Source organism: Salmo salar, chromosome ssa10 (genome assembly GCF_905237065.1).
Source record: "Salmo salar chromosome ssa10, Ssal_v3.1, whole genome shotgun sequence".
Classification (NCBI taxonomy): Eukaryota; Metazoa; Chordata; class Actinopteri; order Salmoniformes; family Salmonidae; genus Salmo; species Salmo salar.
In genome coordinates, this window is record NC_059451.1 from 48,298,109 (window position 1) to 48,319,216 (window position 21,108).

The following is a 21,108-nucleotide window of genomic DNA, read 5'->3' on the forward strand; positions in this document are numbered from 1 at the left end:
GCTCTCTCTTAGGGCGTGTGAGAGGTGTGTGAAAAGGCGTGAGGTCTTGTCGGTGGGAAAAGCGCTGCTTCCTCGATACAGTCAGCCGTCAGATAAAAGCAGACATCTATTTGCAGACATCTCCAACCCCAGCTGGTAGTCTGTGATCTCCTCAGAGCCGGACAGAAAACATGCATCAGGATTTTTTGTTCATTTGTTTTATGTGCCATTAATCAACATTCATATCATAAACAATTGCCAGTAGCAATACTGCACATCTCAGCAGCATCTTCTGAAGGATTGCTGTGGGGCGGCAGAGGAAAACAAATGTAGCACAACTAAAGAATCCCTCGTAGGCCTACTATATCCCGCTGAATTCCTCAGTCTTGACAGAGGAAGCAGGTCATTATGTGCAACTGCCTTAAGCCTTCAGACTGACTCAGACTGCTTTGTACGATCACGTTAAGCCCCCAGGTCACGGTTTCATTGAGTTATGTGGGTTCAGTGAGGGGAGAATAGTCTGAGTTAGTAGAAGCAGAGTGGAAATGATCCCTGGAATGTGTGGCTATAGATTAAGCCCCTGTTTAAACATGGGGTTTACAAGAAGACACACTCTATCTACTAATTACATTTGTTTCAGTCTGTATTCTGCCTAAGTGAAATTAGCATTGTACAACAATATCTTTTTTATTTTAATATGTTCAGCTGAAGATCAACTAATCACTGTAATGGAGCTATGAATGTCCCTTTGCACAATATGTATCCTGAAGACTGTGTAGGCCCATGCAAGTGACTTGGTCTCCTTTACCATTTTTATGAAAAATGTGCATGAAACACTCTGTCTGTCCGTGGCAGCTCACTGAGCTGTGAAATTGGCCTTATCAAGTTGTCTTTCTCCGTCCTCTGCTCTGGTCTCTTCTCTCTCTCTCTCCTCCGTCCCTCCCCTCCTCCCATCTCTCCTTCTCCCTCCCTCCCTCCCTCCCTCCCCCTTCTCCAGTCTCTCCTCTTCCCTCCCTCCCCCTTCTCCAGTCTCTCCTCCTCCCTCCTTCCCCTCCTCCCGTCTCTCCTCCTCCCTCCCTCCCCCTCCTCCAGTCTCTCCTCCTCCCTCCCTCCCTCCCCTTCTCCAGTCTCTCCTCCTCCCTCCCTCCCCCTTCTCGTCTCTCCTCCTCCCTCCCTCCCCCTCCTCCAGTCTCTCCTCCTCCCTCCCTCCCCCTCCTCCAGTCTCTCCTCCTCCCTCCCTCCCCTCCTCCAGTCTCTCCTCCTGTCTCCCTCCCTCCCCTCCACCAGTCTCTCCTCCTCCCTCCCTGCCCTCCTCCAGTCTCTCCTCCCTCACTCCCCTCCTCCAGTGTCCCCTCCCTCCCCTCCTCTGGTCTCTCCTCCTCCCTCCCTCCCTCCCTCCCTCCCTCCCTCCCTCCCTCCCTCCCTCCCTCCCTCCCTCCCTCCCTCCCTCCCTCCCTCCAGTCTCCCTCCCTCCCTCCCTCCTCTCCTCCAGTCTCTCCTCCTCCCTCCCTCCTCTCCTCCAGTCTCTCCTCCTCCCTCCTCCCTCCTCTCCCTCCCTCCCTCCCTCCCTCCCTCCCTCCCTCCCTCCCTCCCTCCCTCCCTCCCCTCCACCAGTCTCTCCTCCTCCCTCCCTCCCTCCCCTCCTCTGGTCTCTCCTCCTCCCTCCCTCACCTCCTCCAGTCTCTCCTCCTCCCTCCCTCCCCTCCTCTGGTCTCTCCTCCTCCCTCCCTCCCCTCCTCCAGTCTCTCCTCCTCCCTCCCTCCCTCCCCTCCTCTGGTCTCTCCTCCTCCCTCCCTCCCCTCCTCCAGTCTCTCCTCCTCCCTCCCTCCCCTCCTCCAGTCTCTCCTCCTCCTTTCCTTGCCACTCCACTGCCCCAGTAAATCCCCAGGGCTCTAATTTAAGCCATATCTTACAATGTGTACAAAGTCTCTCCCTGGCCCTGTGTGGCACCTTCCGGCCCCACAGACCACCACCTGTCCCTCACATACTGCTATTGGCCTGACACTTCCTGGACAGACAGACAGGAAGGCAGGCAGACAGGCAGACAGACAGATAGATATACAGAAAGACTGACCGAAAGACAGACTTGTCAATGTGCTGGAGATCGTGTCTTACAAACGGCGGTGAGGGGTTAACACCAAGAGCTCTGTTGTGATGACCCTAAACTCGCCTGGTAGGCTGCATACAGTATAGTGGAGCCAGGAGTCAAAATTGTTAGGTATTTCATGTCCTCAGCTCTAGATGGCGCAAGTGGAGCAAGTAGTCTAACAATAAAACAGGATCGGTATGTCACTTCCTTGCCTATTGGTCTAAATAAGAAACATTTAAGGCACAATCTGTCATTTCTACAGCCCGACCCCACCACTTTGTTTGGCAAGCTGAGGAAGTGGATGGGGACATTTTAATTAGGTTGTGAGAACAGTGTGGGTTCATCATAAGAGACAAAACACAAAATATGCTCTGTTGTGATGACATTCATGCAATGTTTAAGTTAGGTTGCACATGACCTTCTTCTAATGTTCTAAGAAAGATGACAGAACACCTGGTCTAAGTTCTTTAAAGGTTCCCAGAACATTTAATTAAGTTATGGGAGTTGTCAGGGATGTTGCAAGAATATTCTTGCGATATTCACATATGTTGCACAGAACATTCCCACAATGTTGCACAATGTTACACAATTTCCAAATTAGTCAGTTTTTATGATGTTCATAGTATATTTATTTTAAGTTTAACATAATATTCCATTGACGTTCACGCAATACACATTTACCTTGCTTTGGAGGTCCTCAGAAGATTTCAAGAACATTTAAGTTTGAGCTAATATTACCACAACATTCTCAACATGCAAATTTGGAGCTCCTTAAAGCATAACACAGCAGTTTGAAATACATCCCAATTTTGTTTCTCTCCAGATTTTTATGTCAATGCACATTTGAGGACTATATTGGATGTGATCTAGAAACACATGGTATATAATTTCATTCATAGGACATTTGAACAGCATTTAATCATACAAACACAACCATATATTTTTTACACTTCATAAGTTGACAATCTGCACATGTGGGGTACAATCTTGCAATGTTTGGTTTCCAATCCAAGTCTTTGATCCTCTACGCCACCAGGGAAGCTCTCTTGCAGCTTGTTTTGTCAGTATATAGCCCATCTGGAAATAGCCCACCCAATCTACCTACCTCATCCCCATAGTGTTTTTATTTACTTTTCTGCTCTTTTGCACACCAGTATTTCTACTTGCACATCATCATCTGCTCATCTATCACTCCAGTGTTAATTTGCTAAACTGTAATTACTTCACTACTATGGCCTATTTATTGCCTTACCTCCTCATGCCATTTGCACACACTGTATATAGACTTTCTTTTTTCTCTATTGTGTTATTGACTGTACGCTTGTTTATTCCATGTGTAACTCTGTGTTGTTGTTTGTGTCGCACTGCTTTGCTTTATCTATGCCAGGTCACAGTTGTAAATGAGAACTTGTTCTCAACTAGCTTACCTGGTTAAATAAAGGTGAAATATATATATTTTTTAATATATAGTCATGGCAGTATGGTCAATCAGGAATTCCATGCTTCCTTTTAAGTCTTCTTAGACATAACTAACCCATGGAAATACTGGTAACTGGGTAAGTCACTGTCACTTCACCCATCCTCTTGATATGCTGTATACCTGGGCCCATTTTTACAAGGTATTCAAGACTATGAGTCTCTGATCACTTTTGGTTTTCTGATCATGAAAAATAAGACAGGGAGTCAATGTTCTGGGAATTTGCACAGAACCAATTTTGGTTTGCTGGGAAAACATTAATGGTACATTGTGTTGTTACATTACCTGGAAACCTAACCTAACATTTGGGGAATGTTCTGTGGTGGTTGTTACAGATGTTGTGCACAACATTTTGGTAAAAGTTAGGAGAACATTCCAAGGTTATTTCATTTAAGACATTCTCAAAAATATATTTTGTTGTCAAAAATATATTTTTCTGATGTTATCATCCTATCTAGAACTTAATGGAAATCTTAGCTAATGTTCTGGGAATGTACAAGGCTTGCTGGGAGGCCAATGAAGAGACACAGATTGTATAATATGAGGAGGAATATTTAAATAAATATTATTCGCTACGTTAGGCTACTAAATAAACTTTCCAGTGGCACTGACTCACCCAGTGATGAAGATGAAGCCTGGGCTACTCCCCGGTGATGGCCAATGTCCTTGTGCCAATACCCTAGTTCAAGATAAACTACTTTGAAAAACAGTGCTGTTTGCTCAGAATTTCACCTTCCAATAGGACAACGACCCTAAACACACATCCACGACAACGCAGGAGTGGCTCGGGACAAGTCTCTGAATGTCCTTGAGTGGCCCAGCCAGAACCCAGACTTAAACCCGATCGAACATCTCTGGAGAGTGATTATGGGGTATTATGGGGTATTGTGTGTAGATTGATGGGGGAAGAAAATATTTAATACATTTTAGAATAAGGCTGTAACATAACAAAATGTGGAAAAAGTCAAGGGGTCTGAATACTTTCATAATGCACTGTATGTGGATTATACTGTATGACTATGGCCACAACATAACAAGCTGTTATTTATTTGGCATGTGTGCTTCCCAAATTGTGGCCTTCCCAACTGGAGGCTTAGTGCATGTGATAAAACGTAATCCACAGCAATTTGTTAGATGTTATTGATCCGCTGTGGCTAAATTATGCTCTCTGGTGAAGTATTTTGAATGATTAAAAAAAAATATATATATATTTTTTTATTGATTTTGTCTAAATGATTGCAATTTATCAAGGGATGCTGCAGCACCTCCAGCACTCCTCCTTTCCGCGGTTATGCCTGCATGAAGTTGAAATTACAGGGTTTTTTTGTAACACATTTTGAAACTATAGTCTACATTGTTAGTTTACAAAGAATCCAATGACAATGAAAACAGTCTAATCAATGGAATACAACCTTAGTTTGGGTTTTGTAATGATCGGGTTAGGGTAAGACAGTCTTAAGGCATTAATAAGCTGATTGTACATGCATACATACTATTGTGGTATCAATTCCATTTCATTCTGTTGGCCACAGTACTTTTTCCATGTAGGCCTACTATTTCAATATGAAACAAATGTGTTTCTCTTTACATGTCTTGTCGCGTGTCTACTGTATAATTTAAGTATAGCCTACCGCTATGTCTTAATGTACAGCGTCCCATCCCAGGCAGGACTCCCAAAACCCACTGCTCCAATCAGAAGGCAGCTTTCTGTAAGGAGTCAATTTGCCTTGAGCCTTTCTTCTCTTGAGAAGCTTTGAGAAGGGGACTTTGCAGAGTTTGGACAAGAGCTCCCGACACGGCAGCTGAGCTGAGCTCCTTCATAGCTTCAGAACAAGAGTGTGAGAAGCTCAGAAGGTCCAAAAGGGCGGCGGAGGTCACGCGCACTGAATCGGAACATTGAAGGGAGCGAGAGCATCTTTGACACATCTAAACTTTTCCATCGCCTTTCTCCTTTTTTTTAAGGAAGACTATATTGGCTTTTTCATCACTATTTTGTTATTGTTTTTAGCGAGCCAATGTCTCTCCCTTTACCTCAAGATTCATCCTGAGGTTCTGAGCGGAGACACAAACTATTACAACTTTGTTGGCGACGCGTCATAGACCGTTCGGTCTGAAAATGGGCATCAAGCGTGTGCCATTGTTGCTTGTGCAGGTACTTCTCCTGTTGGCTGTGTCCTCCGGGCAGAACACGGGGACAGAGGGGACAAAAGAGGAGATCCCAGAAGGAGCGTCAACCCTGGCGTTCGTCTTTGATGTCACCGGCTCCATGTACGATGATCTCGTGCAGGTTATTGAGGGGGCATCCAAGATTTTGGAGATGTCGCAGAGTAGAACAAAGAGACCCCTCTACAACTATGCATTGGTTCCCTTCCACGACCCGGGTAAGAAAAGCTGGGTTGATCTGCAGTCATAAATACATGTAATATAAGAATGATTTATGATGTGTACATGAAAAACATGCTCTCTCTGTCTCATCTGAATAACACCTTTATCTTTGCAACTGTTTGCTGTGCAATGGCACTTTGGTTAATAATATACAATATAGTTGTGCATTTCATTTACACGCTTTTGTGAAAGATTTTTTTACGCAACAAAGTATTTGCAATTCTCTGCTATTGTAAGTGGTACAATACAGCTGTTTTGTATGTGTACATATAGGCCTAGTCTAACCTACATGAATAGACCTGCTTTGGAACAAAAACAGACCTCGTCGTCAGAAACGTGAGAAATGTAATAGTTTACCCACACTCTGGGCTCTGAATGCGTAATGTCTTCACACTTCAGCCCAGGCGGCATCGGGGCATTGTTTCCCTGTCGCCACATACAGATGTTCAGCTCCGCATTCACTATCATTAGCATTCCGTTTGAGTTAGTGTGTTTAGGGCGATGACCTTTCAGGCACAAAATCATACTGTAATGTGGCAGCCCTACCTTGTATTTACTGTGTAAAGTGTAAAAATGAGACACGGAAGAGGCCAGTGTCATGTAGTTAGAGGAATAGATGCGAGTTGACAGGGCATTGACCTCTGCACACATACTTCACACCAACTAATTGTCTATATGACATATCCATATATATTAGACACTTTTTTGTGGGATCCAAAATGTTTTATTTTCCAAAAACAGAGGGCAAGGTGTGTTAGCGTATGTTTGAGTCTGTAATTATGAGCTGTGAATAGGGAGAACCATTCACTCATCTACTTGGTTCATCGTCAACAAAAGCCGTTGTCAGGGACTTGTGTTGTGTGATGGGGGCCTAGTGGGGGCTGGGGGCTCAGTCAACAACACAGTGGCCAGCAAACAGTCCATAATGTGAGGGGCTGCTGTGAGAGCTTGGGTGAGTGCTTGTTAACGACAGAACGGGAGAGGAGGAAGAGAGAGAGAGAGAGAGAGACAGAGAGAGACAGCGAGAGAGACAGAGAGAAAGGCAGAGGAGAGAGAGAGAGAGAGAGAGAGAGAGAGAGAGAAAGGCAGAGAGAGACAGAGAGAGAGACAGAGAGAGAGAGACAGAGAGAGAGAGAGAGACAGAGAGACAGAGAGAGACAGAGAGAGAGAGAGAGAGACAGAGAGAAACAGAGAGAAAGGCAAGAGAGAGACAGAGAGAGAGAGAGAGAGACAGAGAGAAACAGAGAGAAAGGCAGAGAGAGAGACAGAGAGAAAGGCAGAGAGAGAGAGAGAGCATTTCATTTTCCAGATCTCTAATACACCAAACCTGGATCTGACATAGAAATTGTTTCTGGACCTTCTGTGCCAAATAGATTTTCCATCCTGCTATCCTCCTCTGAGAGCACAGGAATGTCTTTCAAGATGCACACACACAATATCTGGTTATCGTTTCAGAGCATCATCATCCTACTGTTACTAAACCAACCAACTGACAGAGAGAGAAGAGAGAGAGAGAGCGAGAGGAGAGAGAGAGGAGAGAGAGGATAGAGAGAGGAGAGAGAATAGAGGTAGAGAGATAGACGAGAGAAAGAGAGAGAGAGAGGAGAGAGAGAGGAGAGAGAATAGAGATAGACGAGAGAAAGAGAGAGAAGAGAGAGAGAGGAGAGGGAGAGCGGGGATCCGTGGTGACTGAGAGCAGTATTCCAGATGTGCGTTGCTCCTATGCTTAAATCAGCATGTCAAATTCTTTAAGCATTTTTGTATAACGCCTCAATCGAGCCTCTGGGCCAAGAAAAATAAATAGTTGAAAGTGAGGTATGCACAGAATATACAAATATTCCAAATGACTGATTCAATTAGTGCGTGCCTTTGAAGAACAAGTAAACCTCTGGTCCTTTTCCATACGACTGATGAAGTATGATGTAGCCATCAAATAACACATTCTCCATTAGGTTGTATAGCCAGGGTTGGGTAAGTTACTTTTTAAATGTAATCTGTTACAATTACTAATTACCTGTCCAAAAAATTATCAGTAAAGTAATCCGGTTACTTTTGGATTACTTTCCCCTTAAGAGGCATTAGAAGAAGACAAAAGGGATCTGTCAAACGCATTTGGTTTATCATCATAGTGGTCTCTGACTTGTTGTCCGACTCGCTAACTTAAGCCTATTTTCAATGCTGAATTGAATGTCATTGAGAAAACAGAGTGTCATAATATTTTTTTTTCTTCTGAATTTAAAAGTAATCCAATTAGTAATCATCTAGTTCTTCTAAAGTATCTGTAATCAGATTACATGTAATCAGTTACTCCCCAACCCTGTGTATAGGCTTGTTCAGACTGTACCCTATAAGGTGTAAACCAGTTGTATTGCAAAGGTTAAAATAAGCCTATACTAACTAGGTTTCTAGGGAATATTTGTGGCTATTTCTGAGCACACAGAGAGAGAGAGAGAGAGAGAGAGAGAGAGAGAATTTCCTGTCTGTGTTGTGTGCTGGGGGCCTAAGGGTGAGAGAGAATAAGCTCCAAAAGTATTGGGAAAGTGACACATGCTTTGTTGTTTTGGCTCTGTACTCCAGCACTTTGGATTGTAAATGATACAATGACTATGAGGTTAAAAGTGCAGAGTGTCAGCTTTAATTTCAGGGTATTTTCATCCATATCGGGTGAACCGTTTAGAAATTACAACACTTTTTGTACATAGTCCCCCCCATTTTAGGGGACCAAAAGAATTGGGACAAATTCACTGATGTGTATTAAAGTAATCAATGTTGGATGCATTTGCTGTTTGTTTTGTTTCAGATTATGTTGTGTCCAATAGAAATTACTGGTAAATAATGTATTGTGTCATTTTGGAGTCACTTTTATGTAAATAAGAATAGAATATGTTTCTAAACACTTCTACATTAATGTGGATGCAACCATCATTACAGAGCACAGGAGGTTGGTGGCACCTTAATTGAGGAGGATGGGCTCGTGGTAATGGCTGGAGCGGAATTGGGGGAATGGTATAAAATACATCAAACACATGGTTTGATGCCATTCGATCCGTTCCAGCCATTATTATGAGCTGTCCTCCCCTCAGCAGCCTCCACTGTTAGGGATAGTCCTGAATGAATCATGAATAATGATGAGTGAGAAAGTTACAGACGCATAAATATCATACCCCCAAGAAATGCTAACCCAAAGTGCTGGAGTACTGAGCCGAAACAACAACAAATGTGTCACTGTCCCAATGCTTTTGGAGCTGACGGTATGTCCTTCACTGCCAACATGGTGCAGCAGTATGCCTGTAAACTTATGCCCTACTTGTGTTTGACATTTCATCCCCATCCCACTGAAGAGGCACAGCTTTGTTTTTACAGGGTTTCTTATTCGGAAGTGGTTCCAGGTGGATGTGCATCTGTTTTCCATCCTACTCGCTGATAAGGATGTGCCTCCTGTTTGATTTGGCTGTCTTTGAATCGGAGCCCAGAGCCCCTGCTATTTACAGTGCAATCTGCCACAGTAAACATGGGACTGGAGGGTGTGTGTGTGTGGTGGGGGTGCTGAGATATTGGGGTCAGATTTGTGTGTGAAGAACACTCAGGAAGCCCCCCCTTTATTCCACCCTGCAGAGAGAGAGAGATGTTGTTTTGTGTCTTCTCACTTTTGTTTATTGTCTATTTCACTTGCTTTGGCGTTGTAAACACGTTTCCCATGCCAATAAAGCCCTTTGAATTGAATTAAATTGAGAGGGAGAGAGACAGAGAGAAAGACAAAGAGAGAGAGAGAGAGAGAGAGAGAGAGAGGAAGAGAACAAGAGAGACGGACGGAGAGACAGGGAGACAGAGCATACTTCTCAAGTCATTTGACTGAAGCAGAGGGGTTGTGTTTATATAGGCCTAGCCTTAGGAGAGAGCTGTTTCCACTGTTAGAATGCTGCTGATACAGTACAGTGGCGGAAGGTTTGTGTCAGAGATTAATTGTAGCATTACCACTTTGACACTTCCACTCTGGCAGTGGACTCTTTCAAAACAAGGTGCCAATGAGGCTCACTTACAGTGATAAGGAGGAAACATACAACAGTATACGGAACAGATACAGGACATTCCTGTGTGTGTGTGTGTGTGTGTGTACGTGTGTGTGTGTGCGTGTGTGTGTGTGTGTGTGTGTGTGTGTGTGTGTGTGTGTGTGTGTGTGTGTGTGTGTGTGTGTGTGTGTGTGTGTGTGTGTGTGTGAGTGTGTATTAGGTGTTGTGATGACCAGAGATCTACTGGTCTATAATGTGAACAGGGTGCTGGACCCTGTGTTGCCTGTAGGTGGGTGCTGGACCCTGTGTTGCCTGTAGGTGCTGGACCCTGTATTGTCTGTAGGTGGGTTCTGGACCCTGTATTGTCTGTAGGTGGGTTCTGGACCCTGTGTTGCCTGTAGGTGGGTCTGGACCCTGTGCTGCCTGTAGGTGCTGGAGTCTGTGTTGCCTGTTGGTGGGTTCTGGACCCTGTGTTGCCTGTAAGTGGGTCTGGACCCTGTGCTGCCTGTAGGTGCTGGAGTCTGTGTTGCCTGTTGGTGGGTTCTGGACCCTGTGTTGCCTGTAAGTGGGTCTGGACCCTGTGCTGCCTGTAGGTGCTGGAGTCTGTGTTGCCTGTTGGTGGGTTCTGGACCCTGTGTTGCCTGTAAGTGGGTCTGGACCCTGTGCTGCCTGTAGGTGCTGGAGTCTGTGTTGCCTGTAGGTGGGTTATGGACCCTGTGTTTCCTGTAGGTGCTGGACCCTGTGTTGCCTGTAGGTGCTGGAGTCTGTGTTGCCTGTAGGTGGGTTCTGGACCCTATGTTGCCTGTAGGTGCTGGACCCTGTATTGTCTGTAGGTGGGTCTGGACCCTGTGTTGCCTGTAGGTGCTGGACCCTGTGTTGCCTGTAGGTGGGTGGTGGACCCTGTGTTGCCTGTAGGTGCTGGACCCTGTGTTGTCTGTAGTTAGATGCTGAACCCTGTGTTGCCTGTTGTTAGGTGCTGGACCCTGTGTTGCCTGTAGGTGCTGGACTCTGTGTTGCTGTAGTTAGGTGCTGGACCCTGTGTTGCCTGTAGGTGGGTTTTGTACCCTGTGTTGCCTGTAGGTGCTGGACTCTGTGTTGCCTGTAGTTGGGGGCTGGACCCTGTGTTGCCTGTAGTTAGGTGCTGGACCCTGTGTTGCCTGCAGTTAGCGTCCCACCTGCGGGACACAGCCAGTGAAATATCAGGCAAATTCAAAACAACAAAATGTCATAATTCAACTTTCTCAAACATACAACTATTTTACACCATTTTAAAGATACACTTCTCCTTGATGTAACCACATTGTCCGATTTCAAAAAGGCTTTACAGCGAAAGCAAAACATTAGATTATGTTAGGAGAGTACATAGACAAAAATAATCACACAGCCATTTTCCAAGCAAGGACATGTGTCAATAAAACCCAAAACACAGCTAAATGAAGCACTAACCTTTGACGATCTTCATCAGATGACACTCCTAGGACATTATGTTACACAATACATGTATGTTTTGTTCGATAAAGTTCATATTTATATCCAAAAACAGCATTTTACATTGGCGCGTGATGTTCAGAAAATGTATTCCCACCAAAACTCCGGGTGAATGTGCACATCAATTTACAAAAATACTCATCATAAACGCTGACAAAATATATAACAAATATTTAAAGAATTATAGATAGACTACTCCTGGATGCAACCGCTGTGTCAGATTTTAAAATAGCTTTACGGAGAAAGCACATTTTTCAATATTCTGAGTACATAGCTCAGCCATCACAGCAAGCTATACAGACACCCGCCAAGTTCGGGGCCACCTAAACTCAGAATTAGTATTAGAAATATTCTCTTACCTTTGCTGATCTTCGTCAGAATGCACTCCCAGGACTGCTACTTCCACAAGAAATGTTGTTTTTGTTCGAAATAATCCATATTTATGTCCAAATACCTCAGTTTTGTTCGTGCGTTCAGAGCACTATCCAAAGGCATAACGCGCGAGCGCGGTGCCAGAGACGAAAAGTCAAAATGTTCCATTACCGTACTTAGAAGCATGTCAAACGCTGTTTAAAATCAATCTTTATGGTATTTTTAACGTAAAATTGCGATAATATTCCAACTGGACAATAGCGTATTCATTCAAGGAGAAAGAGAAGGAACAGCGCGCTCGCGGGATCGAGCATATCCAATCCCTTTGTTGCCAGGCAGTCCACTCAGTAACTGAGCTCCTATTATCTGCCCAGTGACAGGAGAATGCTGAAACAACTTTCTGAAGGCTTTTGACAGCCAATGGAAGCCAATGGAAGTGCAATGTAACCCCACAGATACTGTAGTTTCGAAAGGGACTAGAAAGAAGAACTACAATTCTCAGATCCTCCACTTCCTGGTTGACTTTTTCTCAGGTTTTTGCCTGCCATATGAGTTCTGTTATACTCACAGACACCATTCAAACAGTTTTTGAAACTTCAGAGTGTTTCCTATCCAATTCTACTAATAATATGCATATTCTAGTTTCTGGGCCAGAGTAGTAACCTGTTTAAATTGGGTATGTTTTTCATCCGGCCGTGAAAATACTGCCCCCTAGCCCAGACAGGTTAAGTGCTGGACCCTGTGTTTCCTGTAGTTGGGGGCTGGACCCTGTCTTTCCTGTAGTTGGATGCTGGACCCTGTCTTTCCTGTAGTTGGATGCTGGACCCTGTCTTTCCTGTAGTTGGGTGCTGGACTGCTGCTCTGAGGCTGCCAGCTGGCGGTGGAATCATCAGAGAGGTGATGATGGTGTAGATGAAAGAGCATCAGCTGGTGCTGGGGACTCCTTTGTAAAGTGGTATTCATCCCTTTTTTCTTCTCTCACGTTTTTTTCTTCTCCCTTTTTCTTTGTTGGAGTGGCATCATTTTCTGTCTGAAAACCGCCTTGCCCGTGTGAGATTACAAGGGTCTATGCATGTTGCTGGACAGTGTCAATAATGATGCCATTAAGCAGGAATTCCGAGGTGAGGGGGTGGAGGGGGTTTGAGGTTGAAAATGGTAGTGAGGCAGTCGAGGAGGAGTGTGGCAGAGGACAGTTCACCTCTCCTGTTTCATCTTTGTAACGACCTGCCTGGAATATGAAAATAGCCTTTAATTTTTAGGAGTGCTTGACTCGTGCACCTTTTTTCTCTATACCTCAGGAGTTGTGAGAGCAATAGTTTAAAACTCCACTTAGTGTCTTTGTAGTTTTCCTACAGGGTTTCTCCCTGGGCTTTCATCTGGGAAAGTTTAGAATACCTCAGGGCTTGTTTGGAAGCACTTCTAAACATCACCTCCATTTGTGTTACTGTTTCAGCAGTTTGTAGACAAAGAGCTGTTGTCTAGGTAGGTTTACACTGGTCTAAGTTTAATGTCACTTTGGAACATCATGCAGACTTTCCTGCAGTTTGTTGTGTTTTCTACATAAACCAGCCGTGTCTCCATCCTCACGGTCTCTGTGTTTTCTCCTACAACCTGGGCTGTATACTCCCGGCCTGTGTCCCAAATCGCACCATATTCCGTAGTGCACTACTTTTGACCAATGCACTTCATAGGTTATATGGTTCCATTTGGGACACAGGCTCTGTCTCATCTGGAGCTTCGGAGAGTTGGTCTGTCCTGATTGTGACCTGGCGGGGGTGGTGACTCCATTCTCTGTCTGTCTGTGCTCTCTGCTTTGTAATGATTGGATAATGGGATATCATCTGACCTCTGATGACCGGCGCAGATTTGTGAGGTCACAGCCTCCCTCAGGTCACTGTCTGTGTGCCTGTGTGTGAAAGAAGGCCTGAACTTGATACGGTGGTGCCAGCCGAGTGGAGTAACTGGGTCTAGGATGGAGGGATGGGAGAAGGGGGGGATGTATCCCTGTCTGGCAGTGATTTTAAAGTTTCTTGTAGAGGGAGAAAATAGGGATCAAATAGGTAAAGACATTTAGCTACACAATGATGCTCTGCTTACAGGGAAGTTGATTACAGGTTGATTACAAGTTGAGCAGGCTTACTGGACCCAACATTGGAAAATAATTTCCAGTCCATGTTCCAACCATTTTAGCCATTTCCAGCCACTTTCAGCCATGCTAATCTTTAGGTAAATAGTAGTGAGGTTTTGTCGTTACCCAAATGGTCTGCGTGCTTCCCAGCCAAAACAGTTCGGAAGAGTTCATGCATATATTGTGACAACATTTTTTGTGATGATGTTTTGGACATCAGTGAGGGTTTTTTCGGCTGTCCGGGCACACAATTTATTTTCTGGAGTTAAGCCGAAGTCTACGCCCCTTCATCTGTGATTGGTCCACATTAGGGATTCTTCAATACGTTTTTGTTGTCATTCAATGAGAGACGACTCGTTTTCATGCACATTTTTTCATTGAGAAATACTGCACCAAAGATCTTAGTTAGAGGTCAAATTGCTAGACTAAGATCTCCTCGGCAAAAAAACGTCAAAATTAATGACAGATTTCTTGAATGATCTTAAAATCAATTCTGAATACTTTGATGAAGTGGCTACGGGGTCACAAAATGGACAAACAGTACTATTGACGCTTTTTCTCATTTTTCAAGCGAATGTCTTTTAAGAGAGTATGCGAGTACAATCGTTTGGTTCGGCTAGCCGAGTTCGGCTTAGCGCCAGCCGAACTAAAGCATGCTGACGCCTTTAGCCAGGTCTCCCTTGTGAAAGAGGTCTGCTGACATTAGTGGGAGAACCTGTTTAAATAAAGTGTATACAAAATTACAAAAAAAGCAGAATAATTATGAACCCATGAAAGATAGTAGCTGTTGTTTCACCTCATTGCTCCTTGATCAACTTCCTCTTGGTTCAGTGTTCAGTGGGTTTCCACCTTTTCCTGTTACTGTCAACGAGTTAATCCAGATACACCCAAACAGCTGTGTTGATGTGTGATTTATATGTGACAAGGTGAGCTTAAAAGTGAACCGTTGAACGTGACGTCAGAGGAATCCAACCCTTGAACTCTGCCTTCTTTTGACGAAATATGAATTGTGGTGCATAAAGGCATGTTTTGCTGCTTGTCTGGGGGCTGTGAGGTCAGTTGTGTTAACTAACTGTCTTGGCATGACATGCCTACACTGCTGATATGCTGGTGACCAGCTTATACTGGTAGGCTGGTGATGCTGTTATGCTCGTGACCAGTTTATGCTGGTATGCTAGTGATGCTGGTATGCTGGTGACCAGCGTACCAGCATTTGTTGATCACCAGCAAAACCAGCGTCAAAGTGTTTAATTTTTTAAGACAATTGAATACATATATCATAAGGCCTTACTTTGAGGGCCTAGTTTTTCCCTAATACAGTGGCCACATCAGGCCTGCAAGTCACATTATGCTGGCTTGTAAAGTGATATTTAATTCCTATTGGAATCCAGCCAGATAGTGGGGATGTCCAACAATTTGAACTTCTATTCACCCTCAATCTTCTTTCAAAATGACTGCCAGGGTTAGAAAGATGAATAAATAAGACTACCTAAACCATCTAAACAGTAATGGGTGCAAGAAGTCCAACTAAGATTGGATTAGTTTAGAAAAATGTATGTTATTTACCAGTTGCGGCCCACTTTTTGGAAGCAAACCACTCGATTTCGTCTCTGCGTTATATTGGCATCGAACATGTCACCCTCTCTAGGAGAGGGGGTGACCTTGATAATTTATTGTTAAAACGAGAGGCTGCCTAGATCTTTAATTTAAAGACCCTTGCACCCTTCGGTCTCAACATAGACTTTGATCTGAAGCCATTCTTGTGATTATTGTGACTTTTCCATTGTAATTGTTTGTAAGCTTGTGTAGTCTAAAATGAATCTATGATCGTATGCTATCCATTTGTTTTTTTGTATGCTGTTCTTTGTATGCCATTTTTATATTTGAGAATTAACCAATGATATTAGGTCACACTTGGCCATGATTACAGACACCTGTGTGTCTTTTGACACTATATAAATGACTCATCCCGCAGTGTTTGTGATGATACCCTGATGAAGACAGCTTTGCTGTCGAAACGTTGGTTATTACATTTTTGCATCTGAGCTCTTAGAGTGTGCGGCTTTCCCTTATTTTCTACTCCGCTAGCCAGCACCTCGCCTTAATAGGTGTGCGTTTCTTTTTCTTCTAGATTTATCTTTGTGTAGCAAAAGATTTATGCATCAATCAAAAACACAGATATTGAAACAAACCGTAGAATTGCAATTGAGCATGCTGAGAAATATAATGATGGGCGTGGTTAGATGGATCGAGAGATAGATAGAGTAACGATGTGCGCTGAGAGTCGGGAAGCAAGTTCAGGGAGTGTACAATTTAATAAACAAAACAAGAAACTCGAACAACGCACAGACAAGAAACAGAAACAATGACACCTGGGGAAGGAACCGAAGGGAGTGACATATAAAGGGCAGGTAATCAAGGAGGTGATGGAGTCCAGGTGAGTCTGATGACGTGCAGGTTCGCGTAACGATGGTGACAGGTGTGCGCCATAACGAGCAGCCTGGTGACCTAGAGGCCGGAGAGGGAGCACACGTGACAGTACCCCCTCCCCGGCGCGGGAGCCTGATGAGCCGGCTGAGACCTCCCCGGTTGCCTTGGTCGAGGCACAGGAACCTGTTCACCCAGCTGAGGCACGGGAGCCTGTTGAGTCAGCTGAGGCACGGGAGCCTGTCAAGTCAGCTGAGGCACAGGAACCTGGTCACCCAGCTGAGGCACGGGAGCCTGTCGAGTCAGCTGAGGCACGGGAGCCTGTCAAGTCAGCTGAGGCACAGGAACCTGGTCACCCAGCTGAGGCACGGGAGCCTGTCGAGTCAGCTGAGGCACGGGAGCCTGTCGAGCCAGCTGAGGCACGGGAGCCTGTCGAGCCAGCTGAGGCACGGGAGCCTGTCAAGCCAGCTGAGGCAAGCTGAGGTTTGGGAGCCTGTCGAGCTAGCTGAGGCATGGGAGCCTATCGAGCCAGCTGAGGCATGGGAGCCTATCGAGCCGCTGAGGTATGGAAATCCGACAAACCGGCTGAGGCATCCCAGGTAGCTCCGATTCTGACAACCGGACCCAACATCTCCTCCAAAACAAAAACAAACAAAAAAACACTCCGTGTGCCCTGGGAGTTGGGAAGCATATTCAGGAAGTGCATAATTGAATGAACAAGACACCCGAACAACGCACAGATAGGAAACAGAAACAATAACGCCTGGGGAAGGAACCAAAGGGAGTGACATATAAAGGGCAGGTAATCAAGGAGGTGATGGAGTCCAGGTGAGTGTCATAATGCACTAATGCGCGTAACGATGGTGACAGGTGTGTGCCATAACGAGCAGACTGGTGACCTGGAGGCCAAAGAGGGAGCACACGTGACAGATAGAGAGATAGATAGATAGACAGAGAGATAGAGAGAGAGACAGATAAGGAGATAGAGAGACAGAGCGATAAGGAGATAGATAGAAAGTCAGATAGACAGAGAGACAGAGAGAGATAGAGAGATAGACAGATAGTCAGATAAATAGATAGACAACGAATTGGAGCGGGCACTAGAAAAGTCTGCAACACCCGGCCTCACCCTACTAGAATCTGAAGTCAAATGTCTACTGTTTGCTGATGATCTGGTGCTTCTGTCACCAACCAAGGAGGGCCTACAGCAGCACCTAGATATTCTGCACAGATTCTGCCAGACCTGGACCCTGACAGTAAATCTCAGTAAGACCAAAATAATGGTGTTCCAAAAAAGGTCCAGTTGCCAGGACCACAAATACAAATTCCATCTAGACACCGTTGCCCTAGAGCACACAAAAAAATTACACATACCTCGGCCTAAACATCAACACCACAGGTAACTTCCACAAAGCTGTGAACGATCTGAGAGACAAGGCAAGAAGGGACTTCTATGCCATCAATTGGAACATAAAATTCAACATACCAATTAGGATCTGGCTAAAAATACTTCAATCAGTTATAGAACCCATTGCCCTTTATGGCTGTGAGGTCTGGGGTCTGCTCGCCAACCAAGAATTCACAAAATGGGACAAACACAAATTGAGACTCTGCATGCAGAATTCTGCAAAAATATCCTCTGTGTACAACGTAGTACACCAAATAATGCATGCAGAGCAGAATTAGGCCGATACCCAGGGGCGAAAATCTGATATCAACTTTGGAGGGGACAATTACATTACATTTTCTCAAGAGCAATTCCTGAGGGGGACACCAAAAGTAGTGCTGTAACACATAGCCTACGTTTAATATGGTAAATGTATATTGAGGAACCAAAGAAATAAGGTGTTTGCCGTACTCCTAACTACCGGTACCCAAAACTACACAACTAATCACAACAGCAATACCATTGCCTTTAACAAATCTTAGTTCAGTCACCAGTTTAAGTTGAGAGTGGGGGTATCCATGGCATTTTCCAATTATGTTCCTATTTTACAAGTAAAAAAAATTGAGAACCTTTCATAATGTTGCCAAACAAAGACTCAACAAACTTACCTGAGACTCCCTGTCTCTGCCAGTCTGTCCCTGCATATCTGTCCCCAACTCTGCTGTCTGTGTGCCATCTGTTGCCTGTTCTGCCTAATGACATCATTGTGAAACATTTCCATTAGAATTTAATTTCTTTCTTATGAACATTTTATCAACTAGTCTTTGAGATATTAGGCTACTAGGGTTCTTACTTTGCGTTTTGGTGTACTGAAAAATACTCTGATGTCCGTCTTTTTTCTGCCATTTTTCTGCTATTTTTCTACCTGGTTGGCTACACACACAGTATGTAGGTTATTTACAGTAGGAGATGGGCTTCTATCATCTTATCTTCTATCATTCTATATGGGCTTCGATCTAAAAGGTAGCTAGCAAATATGAAACGGATTGCAGTGACAAGAGTTGACAGCTGTATGAGTTCACCATTTACACAACATATGCTGCAACCTTTTGTAATTTTAATCGTTTGTTTCATATTGGCTGGCTTCTAACAATAGCTGAATTTGCAAAGCTAGCGAGCACCAATTCAGTGGTGTTTGCTATAAACTTTGCTACCCGGGTTAAATAAAGGTGAAATAAAATATATAAATAAAAGTTCCCTTGCGACAATTTAGCTTTTGCAACGAGACCATTAAATATATTTAAAACAATGGTAGAAGAGAGTGTAGTTCTGTTCAGTTTATCGCTAACGTTATCACAGGGACTTTGAAGCACTAACTTACATGCATGCTGATCTTGGAATAAATTGACGATAGCAAAGATTCCATATTTGACTACGCCACATAAATGGAATAGGTACTAGCTAGCTTAATAGTTAATATTTGCGCACTAGCTCTGCATATTCAGCTAGTGTGTGTGCGCGATTGACTGGATTAACCTCACGTCAGTTACGTTCGTTACCTCGCAAGCTAAGCAACTGGCAGTGGATCAAACCATTGTGAGGCAAAGGGTGGGGGGGTCGCAATCTTTTGAAACTTAAAAATGAGCTATTAAGTGTCTATAATCAGCACAATTGCTTTCATTGCGTATTATTAATATTATTTAAATGACATAGTTATGTTTCAGTGATGTATTGGGGGGGCCAAATCATATTTTTCCCAGGATGGGGGGGTCGTGTCCCCCCCGGGATTTCCGCCCCTGCCGATACCCACAAATTATCAAAATCCAGAAAAGAGCCGTTAAATTCTACAACCACCTAAAAGGAAGCGATTCCCAAACTTTCCATAACAAAGCCATCACCTACAGAGAGATGAACCTGGAGAAGAGTCCCCTAAGCAAGCTGGTCCTGGGGCTCTGTTCACAAACACAAACACACCCCACAGAGACCCGGGACAGAAGCACAATTAGACCCAACCAAATCATGAGAAAACAAAAAGATAATTACTTGACACATTGAAAAGAATTAACAAAAAAACAGAGCAAACTAGAATGCTATTTGGCCCTAAACAGAAAGTACACAGTGGCAGAATACCTGACCACTGTGACTGACCCAAACTTAAGGAAAGCTTTGACTATGTACAGACTCAGTGAGCATAGCCTTGCTATTGAGAAAGGCCGCCGTAGGCAGACATAGCTCTCAAGAGAAGACAGGCTTTGTGCAAACTGCCCACAAAATGAGATGGAAACTGAGCTGCACTTCCTAACCTCCTGCCAAATGTATGACCATATTAGAGACACATATTTCCCTCAGATTACACAGATCCACAAAGAATTCGAAAACAAATCCAATTTTGATAAACTCCCATATCTACTGGGTGAAATACCACAGTGTGCCATCACAGCAGCAAGATTTGTGACCTGTTGCCACCAGAAAAGGGTAACCAGTGAAGAACAAACACCATTGTAAATACAACCCATATTTATGCTTATTTATTTTCCCTTTTGTACTTGAACCATTTGTACATTGTTACCACACTGTATATATACATAATATGACATTTGTAATGTCTTTATTCTTTTGAAACTTCTGTATGTGTAAGGCTTACTGTTAATTTGTATTGTTTATTTCACTTTTGTATATTATCTACCTCACTTGCTTTGGCAATGTTAACACATGTTTCCCATGCCAATAAAGCCCCTTGAAATGAATTGAATTGAGACAGATAGATAGAGAGACAGACAGATAGGGAGATCGAGAGATAGATAGATAGTTCAATAGATAGATAGACAGAGAGATAGAGAGAGATAGATAGGGAGATAGATAGATAGATAGATAGATAGATAGATAGATAGATAGATAGATGATAGATAGATAGATAGATAGATAGATAGATAGATAGATAGATAGATAGATAGATAGATAGATAGATAGATAGATAGATAGATAGATAGATAGATAGATAGATAGATAGATAGATAGATAGATAGATAGATAGATAGATAGATAGACAGATAGAGAGACAGATAGATAGGAGATAGATAGGGAGATAGAGAGATAGATAGATAGTTCAATAGATAGATAGATAAATAGATAGATAGATAGATAGATAGATAGATAGATAGATAGATAGATAGATAGATAGATAGATAGATAGATAGATAGATAGATAGATAGGGAGATGGAGATAGATAGTCAGATAGAGAGACAGAGAGATAGATAGATAGATAGATAGATAGATAGATAGATAGATAGATAGATAGATAGATAGATAGATAGTCAGATAGAGAGATAGATAGATAGATAGATAGATAGATAGATAGATAGATA

The 21,108-nt window shown here is 43.7% G+C and overlaps 1 protein-coding gene across 2 annotated transcripts in view; it reads left to right on the forward strand.

Annotated features, from left to right (window-relative positions):
- Positions 1–5,285: 5,285 nt before the first annotated feature.
- hmcn1 (hemicentin 1) overlaps positions 5,286–21,108 on the forward strand; it is a 240,393-nt gene continuing 224,570 nt past the window's right edge. The window contains exon 1 of one of the 2 annotated variants that reach the window (XM_045687880.1): positions 5,286–5,926. In XM_045687880.1, the coding sequence (XP_045543836.1) occupies positions 5,662–5,926 (265 nt within the window). In that variant the 5' untranslated portion in view covers positions 5,286–5,661. The remainder of the gene's footprint in view (positions 5,927–21,108) is intronic. The other variant, XM_045687881.1, reaches the window with a different exon arrangement.